Source organism: Schistocerca nitens, chromosome 2 (genome assembly GCF_023898315.1).
Source record: "Schistocerca nitens isolate TAMUIC-IGC-003100 chromosome 2, iqSchNite1.1, whole genome shotgun sequence".
Classification (NCBI taxonomy): Eukaryota; Metazoa; Arthropoda; class Insecta; order Orthoptera; family Acrididae; genus Schistocerca; species Schistocerca nitens.
In genome coordinates this window covers 1,058,756,376-1,058,770,100 of record NC_064615.1, presented here as the reverse complement: position 1 = coordinate 1,058,770,100, position 13,725 = coordinate 1,058,756,376, and the positions used below count along the sequence as shown (strand labels likewise).

General features: G+C 41.7%; 1 protein-coding gene across 6 annotated transcripts in view; it reads left to right on the top strand.

The window, feature by feature from the left end:
- The first annotated feature begins 1,006 nt into the window (after window positions 1–1,006).
- LOC126237409 (hexamerin-like) overlaps window positions 1,007–13,725 on the top strand; it is a 55,193-nt gene continuing 42,474 nt past the window's right edge. The window contains exons 1-10 of one of the 6 annotated variants that reach the window (XM_049947510.1): window positions 1,007–1,158; window positions 2,327–2,460; window positions 2,565–2,723; window positions 3,182–3,359; window positions 4,914–5,221; window positions 5,308–5,466; window positions 6,487–6,660; window positions 6,746–6,874; window positions 6,978–7,293; window positions 11,038–11,548. In XM_049947510.1, the coding sequence (XP_049803467.1) occupies window positions 1,083–1,158; window positions 2,327–2,460; window positions 2,565–2,723; window positions 3,182–3,359; window positions 4,914–5,221; window positions 5,308–5,466; window positions 6,487–6,660; window positions 6,746–6,874; window positions 6,978–7,293; window positions 11,038–11,435 (2,031 nt within the window). In that variant the 5' untranslated portion in view covers window positions 1,007–1,082 and the 3' untranslated portion in view covers window positions 11,436–11,548. Of the gene's footprint in view, window positions 1,159–2,326; window positions 2,461–2,564; window positions 2,724–3,181; window positions 3,360–4,913; window positions 5,222–5,307; window positions 5,467–6,486; window positions 6,661–6,745; window positions 6,875–6,977; window positions 7,294–11,037; window positions 11,549–13,725 lie in introns of those variants that run through there. The other 5 variants (XM_049947512.1, XM_049947511.1, XM_049947515.1 and 2 more) reach the window with 5 other exon arrangements.

The following is a 13,725-nucleotide window of genomic DNA, read 5'->3' as shown; positions in this document are numbered from 1 at the left end:
TATCACCCGGAGTGATGGTATGGGGTGCCATTGGTTACACGTCTCGGTCACCTCTTGTTCGCACTGAGCGCACTTTGAACAGTGGACGTTACATTTCAGATGTGTTACAACCCGTGGCTCTACCCTTCATTCGATACCTGCGAAACCTTACATTCTAGGAGGATAATGCACGAGCGCATGTTGCAGGTCCTATACGGACCTTTCTGGATACAGAAAATGTTCGACTGCTGCCCTGGCAGCACATTCTCCAGATCTCTCACCAATTGAAAATGTCTAGTCAAGGTTGGCCGAGCAGCTGGCTCGTCACAATACGCCAGTCACTACTCTTCATGAATTGTGGTATCGTGTTGAAGCTGCGTCGGCAGCTGTATCTGTACACGCCATCCAAGCTCTGTTTGACTCAATGCCCAGGCGTATCAAGGCCGTTCTTATGGCCAGAGGTGGTTGTTCTGGGTACTGATTTCTCAGGATCTATGCACCCACATTGCGTGAAAATGTAATCACAGGTCAGTTCTAGTATAATATATTTGTCCAATGAATACCCGTTTATCATCTGCATTTCTTCTTGGTGTAGCAATTTTAATGGCCAGTAGTGTGTTCTCCTTCGGCGCTTAAACGACTAACTCGAAGAATAGGGCTGCGATTTCATTAATGGATAAGACTGTTCTTCTCGTTTTCTGCCTATTGCTAACAAGGAAAGTTTGTAAATTGCTACTGTTTAAGTCCTATTTGGATAGCGATGGTTTCGCAGTATTTATGTGCCCTAACCAACACATTTTGATATAATTTACTTGAGCACTGCCGCAATAAACCCTCTAGACAGGGCGGCGGCCTTGGCAGCATAGCGATCAGTACATTCAATTCGCAGTGGCCGGTCAGTTGCAGCTGCGATTTCGAGCTCCAGACGGTGGACAGGCGTTGCGCAACCGAACGCATAGTGCGGTCGCCATGTGGTCGGTCGTTGCCACCACCGGCGTCTCCTCCCCTGACCAGGATGGCCAGATAGCCACGTTATCTCGCGCCACACGCTGTATAAAAGCTCAGGTTTCGCCTGCAGAAAGCGTACTTCCTCAGCGAGCAACATGAGGACTGCAACCGTGGTCGTCTTGTCGCTGTTGGCTGCCCTGGCGGTGGTCACGGCAGTACCGCACAGTCAGCGTAAGTTTACATTTAGCTTCTTATACTCCAAACAGTATCCTGGAGAGTACACAAGTGTGCAGAAAATAAGACTGCACGTTATTTTGTTGATCAATCTTTTTTTTTAATTTAATTCTATTGCAATTACCTAGATTGAATGATTTGCCCACATTCAGACGACGATCGAAAAAATCTTTAAATGTGTGCGAAATAGTATGGGACTTAACTGCTAAGGTCATCAGTCCCTAAGCTCACACACTACTTAATCTAAATTGTCTTAAGGACAAACACACACACTCATGCCCGAGGGAGGATTCGAACCTCCGCCGGGACGACGATCGAACATTGAGAATAAGGGACCAATAATTTTGCCTACAGAAGGGGAATCTAGTGGCCAGTGCTTAGTCAGAAAATACTAAAATTCAGATTGTTGGATAATGCAAAGAGGGAGCGGGAGAATGTAACGTGGAATTAGATAAAACTGTAAATAGAGTTAGACACCGACCCTATTTTAGCTCTCAGAAAACGTACATGCTGTTTTCAGTCATACATTCTAGGCCTTACAAATCGGTCAAAGCCAGCATATTTCTAGTGTGCAACAGTAACCAAGGACTGGAGAAAACAGCAGAAAGATAGCCCCAAAGTGAATTATTAAACTTGTAACTTCTCATTTGCTGGAGATATTGTTTCTATAATTTTGCCTTTTACAAATTAAATTGTTAATTACTAGTTTTTTAGAATGAATTTTTCTCAGTCCCATATCTAAAAGCCATCAGTCTCCTTTTAGCTCAAGATATCCGAGCAATTTCCGTTATGGATCAAATGCCTGTATATTTCTGAGTCTCCTTCACTGAACTCAGCTTTAAGCAGTTTTTGCTGATGACTGCGTTACTTTTAATTGAATAACAGAAATTTGATAACTGTTTCAAGACCTGAAACAGCAGATTTAAAGTCGTTTAGCTCTTCTAAAAAGTACATTAAATTATGTTTGTGATGTAGCAACTGATGGATGTGACCATTAAAATCAGTCTAATAAGATAAAAAGTACAAAGCAATTTCAGTGGACAAGAGTTTGCTTTCTATTGGCGCTCCTAATTTTGAAACAAACTGAATCGTGATATTTATCCTGTTGTAGGACTGTTGAGTGTGTGACAGGTATTAGAGTGAAACCGTGTTTATTTGCTTGCAGCCGACAAGGAATTTCTGGAGAAACAAAGGAAGCTTATAAGGCTCTTCTATCATGTCCAACAGCCGACAATTATCAAAGAAGAACAAGAAATAGCGAAGTCCTACAAGCCAATTGAGCATCTCGACAACTACCAGGTACTACTGTCTGAAATTTGCAAGTAGTCGAATGGGTGTACTCATTGTCTAAACTGTCTTACGAATAAAGTAGTGACTATTTTATATTTTCTTTACTATTTCAGTACAAGGACAAAGTCGAAGTCTTCTGGAAGTACTATGTAGACTATGGCTTCCTGCCACGAGGAGAAGTGTTCTCGATCTACTACGAGAAAAACTTCTACCAGGCAAAAGCCTTGTTTGAGCTGTTCTACTATGCCAAGGACTTTGATACCTTCTACAAGGTAAGCTAACCTTTACAGATATTGTGTACAAAGTAAAGTTGCAAATGAAGATATTTGTGCTAGTAACCTAGTAATATCTGATACAAACTTTTCACTTGGCAGTTTGACTGAATATATTTAAATCGTTACCTCAGTAATAAGAAATTCTTTTTCATTGTATCAAACGTCATGTGCCCAATTTCACATTTTAGCGGGGTTTCCATTAACATTATAGACATAGAGTGGCACACGGAAACATCAAAACATCAGCTCACATAAAAAAAATGAATTAAATAAAGAAATAACACAGAAGAATGTAAGTTGACGAAGATTATACACAGTTGTGAATGATACTTGATGTGTTTCATTTCGAACTGCAAACATCCTTCCAAGCCAGTGTACCAGTGGCACACAATGAGGTCCCATTATCGATGAATCATATATTCATCTTCAGCTAATAACGTGGTACCTTGCTCCAGACGGCCGTTTGGGCGAAAGAACACCTGAACCAAGGGCTGTTTGTCTACTCATACACTGTCGCTGTGCTGCATCGCGAGGATACCAAGTACGTCACACTGCCAGCTCCCTACGAGATCTACCCGCAACTCTTCGTCAACGCAGAGGTCATCCAGAAGGCGTATGACGCCCGCCTACGAGGTATGTACCAGTACGTCAGAAGCACGATTCAGTTTTCTCACCCGTTACTCTGTAACAAGCCACTAGAGACCACGGGTACCTTATACCATAACATTCAGGAAATAGCCTTGAAAAACCACCGAACTTTTTGTTGGTGTTGTTTGAGTTCATCACGCATATTTTTCTTTCAGCTTTTCTCACAACAATGCCATTAACACATTCACATACCAAATTTTACAAGAATACAGTAACAAACTAGCACCGGTTGGTATTTTCTGGGACCTATGAGAGGCATTTAACTGTGTGAATTACAGTATCATCCTACATAAGCTAATATCTTATGGAAATGTTAGTATTGGCATAAATTGTATAATGAGAAAAGAATGCAGAATGCTGTACTTAATAATTCAACCGATGAAAACAGGGGAGATTCTTCTGACTGGAGGGGAAGGAATTAATTATGGGGTTCCAAAAGGGTCAATCATAGATCCACTATAGTTTCTGATAGATGTAAACGGCGTCCCGTCTAATATACAACAAACAAAACTAGTTCTTTTTGCTGATGAATCCACAATACATTCAGAACAGCAGATACGGTACATAATGTTCTTAAAAGTATTACTCAGTACTTTACTGAAAATCTCCTCGGTTTCCATTTCAAAAATACCACGACTTATTCAGTTCTGCACATTCAGAAATACTACCCCAGTGATATGTGTAACGCATGGTAACAACATGATACCTGAATTGGCAACTAATAGTTTTTAGCTTCCATATTGACGAGAATTTTAACTGGAACACGTATTTTTAACGCCTAAAACAACTGAGTTAAGTCACATTTGTCCTTAGAATCATCACAATACTTGGAGAGAGACAGGTCATTAAGATTAGGCACATTGTGGCAATTCATTCAGAAACATCACATTGAATCGTGTTCTGGAGTTACTCATTTTTAAGAAATATAGTTATCAATGCTCAAAAATAATGTTATAAGGACAATATTTGGCGCTCATCCACGGTTACATTACACACATCTATTTAAGGAGTTACGCATTGTGACCTCTGGTTCACTGTATTTGTAATCACCATGAAGTATGTTGTAAATAACCCAGTGCATTTCAAAAGGAATAGTAACGTCCATTACTAGAATACCAGAATATAAAATAATATACGTTATTGCATATTAAAGTTTTCTTTAGCGCTTAGGGGAGTGGGCAGTGCTACCATCAAAATTTTTCATCACTCTCTCAGAGACATAAAATGTCAGTCAGCAGAGTTAAATTTGACATGAAAACTGGAAGTTTCCTTTGGCCACCTCTTCCTTCTCCATATAATAATTTCTGTACTTGCGATGTGTAAAGGAGTGGGGGGGGGGGGGGGTGGTAGGAATTACTAATTTACATCTACATTTAAAAAAGTCTTTGTGAATGGTAAGTATGTAAGTATATTTAAATATGAATGTGTAATGTGGATATAACACGGCTCGTTCTTCATCATTGGGGTTAGTAGTAGAAACGATCCTTGAAAAATGAAAGCACGAAACTAAGTAAAGTTCTGTCTTTTACTTTCCTTTAGATGTGGAGAGCTCTAGAAAGGAGCCTTACATCTTCTACGCCAACTACAGTGGCTTCCCCGTCGCCAACAACCCTGAGGAGCTGGTGTCGTACTTTACCGAGGACGTCGGCCTGAACTCCTTCTTCGCCTACCTCCACTACAAGAGCCCGTTCTGGTTGAACCCGAGCAACTACAGCATCCCCGTGTTCAAGCACCGAGGCGCCGGCTTCTTCTTCCTCCTGCAGCAGCTGCTGGCCCGCTACTACCTGGAGAGGCTGTCCAACAACCTGCCCGACGTCAAGCCCATCGACTACACCCGCCCCGTGCAGGTAACGGGACCGTGGCAACAGCGAGCCTGTACCTCACTACTGTAGCGTCGCCAGGGCAAAGAAATGAATTTAACTTTCATTTTCAGACTGGCTACTACCCTGAGCTGAGACTGCAGAACGGAATTGAGGCTCCCATCCGCCCTGAAGGAGTGTACCCCTACAACTTCGACTCTCTGTACGTGGAGCGCATCCAGAACTACGAGAGGAGGATCAGGGACGCTATTGACTTTGGCTACGTATACGGCGTAAGTACCACTCTATTTTTATTTTTGTGTCCAAAAACTGGTTCAATTGCTGCTCCACTCGCCAGTCTATCCTCTTCTTCTCTGCGTTGCTACTCTCACATTTATACCTTTTCCTCCCTTGGTCTCCCCTTAGAGTTTCTATCTTCCCCACTTCCCTTCTGTGCATAACTGACGCTCCTATATGATTCTGGACGTATCCCTTTTTTGGTCAAGCTGGTCCATATATATATTTTTTTCCAAATGCAGTTTAGTATGTTATCATTAGTATCTTATCTAATTTTCAACACTCTTCTGTGGGACCATACTTCAAATGCCTGTGTCTATTGTTTATCTTTCACTTTTCACTCTCAAAGAACGCTATACTACAGACAAATACATTCAGACAAAATTTCCTAGCACTTAGATCCTTATCAGATGTTAACCAATTCCTCTTTCTTACAAACTCTGTAGGAAGTCTGAATTTTATATCCTATTTCCTTCATGCCATCGTCATTTATTTTGCTGCTCCACTAGGAAAAGTCATCTATTACTTCTCGTGTCTCATTTTAATTTAGTAGATGTTCATCTTGTAGCCTCTTTTCACGACAGAACCCTGTCTATTCAACAACTCCTCCAAGTCCTTCGCTATCTCTCACTGAACCACATTGTCATCAGTTAGCCTCGAACTTTTTTATTTCTCTTCCATAAAATGCAATTCCCTTTCCTAATATCTCCTTGTTTTTCTTTTCTGCTTCTCGACATAAAGATTGAATAACACTATGGATAGGCTACAATCCCCTCTCACTCTCTTCGCGGTCGCTACTTACCTTTCGTGTGCTTCCACTCTAATACCTGCAGTGTGGTCTCTGTTCAAGTTGCTATCTTTATTTAATCCCTCGTACCTGCAGGATATCAAAGACGTGCAGTAAACATTGTCAAAAGCTTTTTCCAAATCTACAAATGCTCTAAAAATCACTCTTTACATTTCACTATTACCTCTCTTCGATACACGTCTGACACAACTATACATGTGCACTTAAGTGTTCACAGCATGATTTCGAGAAATTCAACCTGAGGGAGAAAGATGTGACCGATATCATTGGAAACATTATAGAGGGCAATGCTGAATCTGTCAACTACGAATTCTACGGCTCTGTCTACAGATACATCATCTCTCTCTTCGGCCAGATCGCTGATCCGTTCCACAAATACGGCGTAAGTATGGCTAGTCAGTTCGATGTCTGGCTTGTTGCTGATTTACCAAAGAAACGGAATGCACAACTTGTTTTCACCATTGCAGACACCCGCCAGCGTACTTGAACAGCCAGAGACACAGTTGAGAGACCCGGTGTACTACAGAATTGCCAAGCGAATCCTTTCATTCTTCTACCAGTACAAGAATAAACTGCAACCTTACACCAGGCGCGAGGTAAGTAGAGATATTTTTCGCTTATCGCAGCGCCCACATACGTCGTTTTCTGAGCCATCAAAGGAAGATCAATTGTAACACATTTAATACGTTTTTTTTTCAGCTGGAGCTGCCAGGTGTTTCCATTGAGAGCATCTCCTTCGACAAGCTTGTCACTTACTTCGACAACTTTGACATCGAGTTAAACAACGCCCTGTCATTCTCCGAGCCCGAAGAAGGCGACAAATTCAACTTTGTGGCTCGCCAGTACCGCCTGAACCACAAGCCTTTCTACTACCAGCTTAAGGTGAAGAGCGACAAGGAAATCGACTCTGTGGTGCGAGTTTTCATTGGTCCCAAGTACGACGCTTATGGCCGTGAACTGACACTGGAGGAGAGAAGGCCGTACTACTTCTTGCTGGACGAGTTCAACCAGAAACGTAAGTAACTAGTCGTGTTGCAGTCCTTAACTACTTTTTCTACTCCGGCAAAGCTTTTGCACATGAAAAGACATCATGTTGGGGTACGTAAATATCAGGTGAAATTATACGTTACCTCTTAATGGACTCGATAAATTAGTGCATACGTCTTACACTCTCGTCAAACGTCCAGATGTTCAGATCAATTTATAAATGATGATGTTAATGGAAAACAGTATTACCGGCTCTTTACAGAATCTAAGTGATCGAAAATAGACGTTGAAACAACGAAAAAGAAGTAGAGAAATAGGATGACTGTAATTTAACGTCCCTACTACATTTAGGAGGTTAACACAGATAGGTTCTAGCTCATACTTGATCAGAATGGGGAATAGGAAACAGTTGTCATCCCTGATGGAGGAATCCTATTGACATCACAGGAACCGATTTAGGGATTCTAATTTTTTGTTTTGTTTTGTGCTGGTAAAGCTGGTGATTTGCTGTGGCAATGCATTATTTCAAAAAAATTACGGATTCCATGAGAACTTAAATCGGGGTGGTTGCAGTTAATTTTGGACGACCATCATTCCAAGTAGAATATTAGCGATCTTACAACTGTCTCATAGACTTCAGTTTATTGAAATCGGTGATTTAATTACATAGTGTGAATGATATTTTCATCGCAAGAGGAAACGTTAAATTTTTCGTTGTATATATTTTTTCGTGCTATATCTCATTTGTTTATATAATATGATGTGTGTAACAAGCATACAGGTTCTGAGAGTGTTGCACAGTCTAGACAATCCACTTTACAATTCTGAGACCGTATGGTGTAGAACGCAGTATGACTATTATGTTAGGAAGGGCATAATCATAACCAGTGGTACCAAACACATGAGTATCTGAACTACAACCAATTGGGAGGTACTGACGTCGTCCAGGGTTGAGCAAGTGGAATCGATTATCAATCATTAGATCTTGAGCGATCCATTTGCTAACCTTCGCTTCCTCGATGAGAATGGTCATCACCACTCTGGACTACCAAATTAGGATGCTTATGCTGTACTGCTCATAAGTGACTGATTACACAGAAACCGAAATGCATACCCCGCAGATTGAAGCTGTATCCGCGACTGGGATTCGAACTCAGCACCACTGTCTTTTGCGGGAAAATGCTCTACCGAAGCACGGTTTCGCACCCACCTTCACGGTACATTATGACTTATCTCCAAAATTTCACGCAAATTCTCCAGTATAACTTGCAGAACCAGTAGTCCTGGGAGAAGGTTACTGCAGAGATATAGTTTTGCCTAGGGGTTATGTCCAGAAGAAATTTTCTCCTTCGCTTCAGAGAATCAATATAATTTCAAGTAAGACTGAATTCACTTAGAAGCGAATGTATAATGATGATGATGATAAGTAATATCATAAATAATGAGTCTGACAGTTTAAAAGATTTTAAATGATGTTATTATTATTATTACCTTTATTGTTATCATTATATAATCGTTGACACTCCTCTCTGTGGATATATATATATATATATATATATATATATATATATATATATATATATACGAGGGCTGTTCAGAAAGTAACCTCCGGTTTATTTAAAAAAATACACCAAGTTAAATAAAAATATTTTAATATATACATCTTACAACTACATCTTTGCACTATTTTTCTACATAGTCTCCATAGCGATTGAGGCACTTATCGTATCTCTTCACAAGCTTTGAAATTCCTTCTGCATAAAAATCACCCGCTTGTGCCTGGAGCCAGCCTGTGACCGCATCTTTGAGCTCTTCGTCGTCATCAAACCGCTGTGACCCGAGCCATTTCTTCAAATGCATGAAGAGGTGATAATCACTTGGCGCCAGGTCTGGGCTGTAAGGTGGATGGTTGATAACGTCCCACTTGAAGGACTCAAGAAGGGCCGTTGTTCTGCGAGCAGAGTGAGGACGGGCGTTATCGTGCAAAAAAACGATACCGGAAGTCAGCATACCACGGCGTTTGCTCTGTATAGCCCGTCGTAACTTTTTTATTGTTTCACAGTACACGTCTTGATTAATGGTCGTACCACGTTCCATGAATTCAACCAAGAACACCCCTTTGGCATCCCAAAACACCGTTGCCATCAGTTTTCTGGCAGAAAAATCTTGCGAGGCTTTTCTTGGTTTGGTAGGCGAATTTGAATGTGCCCACATCTTTGAATGTTCTTTTGTCTCAGGGTTCACGTACTTAATCCAGGTTTCGTCACCGGTCACGATTCTGTTTAACAATGGTTCTCCTTCGTCCTCATAAAGTGACAGAAAGTCTAATGCAGAGGCCATTCTTTGAGTTTTGTGGTGGTCGGTAAGAATTTTGGGCACCCATCGTGCACAGAACTTACGGTAACCCAATCTTGCTGTCACTATCTCGTACAAGAGAGTCTTAGAAATCTGTGGAAAACCAGTAGACAACTCCGACATTGAGAAACGTCGATTTTCACGAACTTTTGCATCAACTGTCTGAACGAGTTCGTCAGTCACCAATGATGGTCTACCACTCCTCTCTTCATCATGAACGTTTTCTCGTCCACTTTTAAATAAACGTACCCATTCACGGACAACTCCTTCACTCATAACTCTTGGTCCGTACACGGCACAAAGCTCACGATGAATAGCTGCTGCAGAATATCCTTTGGCTGTAAAAAACCTTATGACAGCACGCACTTCACATTTGGCGGGGTTTTCTATTGCAGCACACATTTCAAACTGCCACAAAAACTAAACTAGCGCAGGTACGACGTTCACTCGACCACGGCTTGATGCCAACTGGCCTGTTGAGTGCGTGAACGCACAGATGGCGTCGCTACTCCCCCCACAACCCGGACTGTGACCAATCGGAGGTTACTTTCTGAACCGCCCTCGTATATATATATATATCCACAAAGAGGAGTGACAACGATTATATAATGATAACAATAAAGGTAAAAGAGCATGAGTATTATCAAAGTAGAAGTACAGAGCTGTTCTACAGTACATATAGGGATTTAGAAAATGACTACGTGGAAAACACATTCAGAAAAATGACATTTATCAGTGGATATGTTTCGATTCATAACACATGTCGCAGACTAGTTTCAATGTGTACCCATATGGGTGTGTCTATATATTCGAAGATTACAGGAGATAGAGGAAATGGACACACATGAATAAATAGAGGCTCCCTCCAAGATATAAACTCACATTACAGCTGTTCAGTTCTGGCACTGTTTGTGATGTGGGAAATGGCAGTACATGACTGAAATGGATGTTAATAGTGCAACTACAACAGCTCACTTAGGAAATCTGTTTAATGGGATGTCTATCAGCAGGTGTAAAGTGTTTTTCTACATTTTCTGGCGTGGATACCCCATAGGGGTACGCATTGAAACTATTCTGCGACATATATTATGAATCGAAACATAGAGAGGTGCCCTATTCGCTGATATATGTCATTTTTCTGAATGTGTTTTTCACGCAGTCATTTTCTGAATCCTCAGAGGTATTGTAGAACAGCTCTGTACTTCTACTTTGATAATACTCATGCTCTGAGTTTAGTGTTTAGTAAATGGGAACCTTCCAGACAAGAAATTGAGCGAGACTTGTGGCGCTAGCGATATATCTAAGCGCCTTCATATGTACGGTCCACCTAATTTTGAGCCAAAAATGTATTTTGCAATATATTTCTGACTTATAATTTTTATATCACTTGAACTAATATGGATGCCAAACTTTCTAGTGGCCGCTGGTGAGAACGAAATCAGGCGCAGCTCGAAGGAGTTCCCGCTGTTCGCCAAGGACGCCCCACGCCACTCGGACCTGTACTACTCAACCGTGGGCGCCATCAAGGGCGAGAACAAGTTCTTCCTGGACGAGTTCCGCTCGCACTTCGGCTTCCCGCAGCGGCTGGCGCTGCCCCGCGGGACCCGCAGTGGTCTGCCGCTCAGCGTCTTCGCCATCGTCACCCCCGCCGTGCAGGGCTCCGAACACCCCTTCCTACCCTTCGGCGACAACCAGGCCGGCGGGTTCCCGTTCGACAGGCGAGTCGTCGCGTACGAGTTCGACGTACCCAACGTGTACTCCTCCGAGACGTTCGTCGTGCATCGCCGCCTGGAGGACATCAACAGCACCGCCTGAACTGCCACCACCTTCTCTATCGCATCACCATCGCCTTGACAGCACTGTTTGTCGAAACTCATCTGCTCTCTCACGTGTCATCACTTACAAAAAATAAAGAACAATTGATTTAACGCTTTCGCATCAATTATTCTGCTCCTCAGCTCATACAAATTCCACAGCTAATACCTGCATGATACCTCAACTCTGCAACATTACCAAAACTGCCATTACTCGTACTCCAGAACTTACAATATTCTCTCCGCCCCTTCTAGTAACATGTTATCAACTGTGGAAGTGTAGCTAAGTTAAGTGAATGAGTACTACTACACCTCTACTTACAAATTTTAAAACAAAGCTAAATATACAGGGTGTTAGAGATATAATCGCTGATGTTATGATCATTGGTACCATAATATGCACCCACTTCAGTGCGTCAATTGTCTTCTCTCTGTGTGTAACAGTGTAACAGTCTTCCAACAAACACGTTTCATTATTTACTACTTGATGTTTTCTGCAAAGTCGTAACTGCAGCTCTAAGAGGACTACATCTGTCAGTATAGACACCCCTTTAGCGTTCATACGTCCACATATCAACACCACACCTGCTGCCAAGGGGAAAATAAGCATTAACGGCTTCTTCTTACCATGTGTACTTGAACGTACTAGGCAGCCTAAAAACGGACTAACCCTAAGAGCTATAATTATTTGTCTGCAAAGGAAATAAATACTGGTGTAATGTTGTTCAGTACACTGTCTTCAATCACCTATGAAAATTTGTGCAGATATAGCCCCTAACACCCTGCATGTATACAACTTTGTTGAAAGGTGCCATTTTTCAAAATAAAATCAGTCATCACCTATACAACTGTGCAACCATACTTTCACATCCTCTTATGCATGTTGTAAGCAAACATTGAACTTCGGAGGTGACAGATTAATCCGTCAGAACTGTGTAAGTGTAATAATAGCGAAATATTGTACTCTACATCTGACAACTGATTTTACTTTGGAAAAAATGTAAATTATCTTACGTCTGCAAGTGCTCGGTAGACGATTCAAAGGACCATTTGCTGTTTCTCGACCTTTCCGTTCTCAAATACCATGTGCGAAACATGAAACACAAAGTTTTTAAATCTAACTCTGATTTCTCTTATGGCGGTAATTTCTCACTATGTGGGTGGAAGACCAATGCTATCTTCACATTTAGAGGAGACAGTGATTCAAATTCTATCAAAAAATTATCGCCAAACGCCTTTTTTTAATGGTTGCCAATCCAATTCGCGTATAGGACGAGGGCTATTCAGAAAGTAAGGTCCGATCGATTGCAAAGTGGAAACCACAATGAAAATCCGATGAAGCTTCATATTAGATATGTTGGACAGTGTCTCTAGTATGACAATCGATCGCATGACGCCGCTCTTTCCAAGTCTGATTGCACAGAGAGCGCATAAAGTAGCCTGTAAAACGGTGTCTCCCGCGAAGTGTGAGTGCCTGTGAGAGATTTCCCCTGATTTCATGCAGCCCACACAACGTAACTGTCATGTATATCGTGCTTCGTGGTTATCCTCGGCTGCACACTGCAGGGGCAATGACGTGGCTTCTGCAGCGTTTTCGTTGGGAAGTGTTTCGTCACCCACCATACAGTCCGGACTTGGCTCCCTCAGAGTTCCCTCTCTGATCACACGAACTGCTGGATCAACGTAGAGAACTGATAGCAAGCACAGCCGGCTCCCTTACGGGGCGAGGTTATTGGAAAGTTGGTACAATGCTGCGACAAATATCTCAGTCAGAGCAGTGACTGTGTAGGAAAGTAGTTGAAAAGTGCAGCTAACTTTTACAAATAAAACATTTTTGATTTTCGCTGCGATTTCCATTTCGCGATCGCTCGGAGCTTACTTTCCGAACAGCCCTCGTATATGTGAAACTGTCCACTCTATTTCACTATAATGGAAATGGAACTGCCTACTTTGAAATTTTACAATGTACTCTGTCATTCCCATCTGCTACGGTCCCACATCAGTCAGCAATACTCAAAAGCGGTATGGAGAAGCACCTTGTCCTTAGTAGGTGTGGTGAATAAATGTTCTACCAAAATGCAGTTTGCTCACTAAATTTTGTATGTGATGGTTCCCGTTTAAGTTGGTTTTGATTGCAATCCATAGGTATTTTATTGAATAATCAAACTTCAAATATGGGTGATTTATTATACAACTGAAATTTAACAGATTTTAACACATCTTTGTGGAACCCCAGATATCACTGCTGTTCACTGGATCTTAAACGCACTAAATGACAGAAGGATGACGAA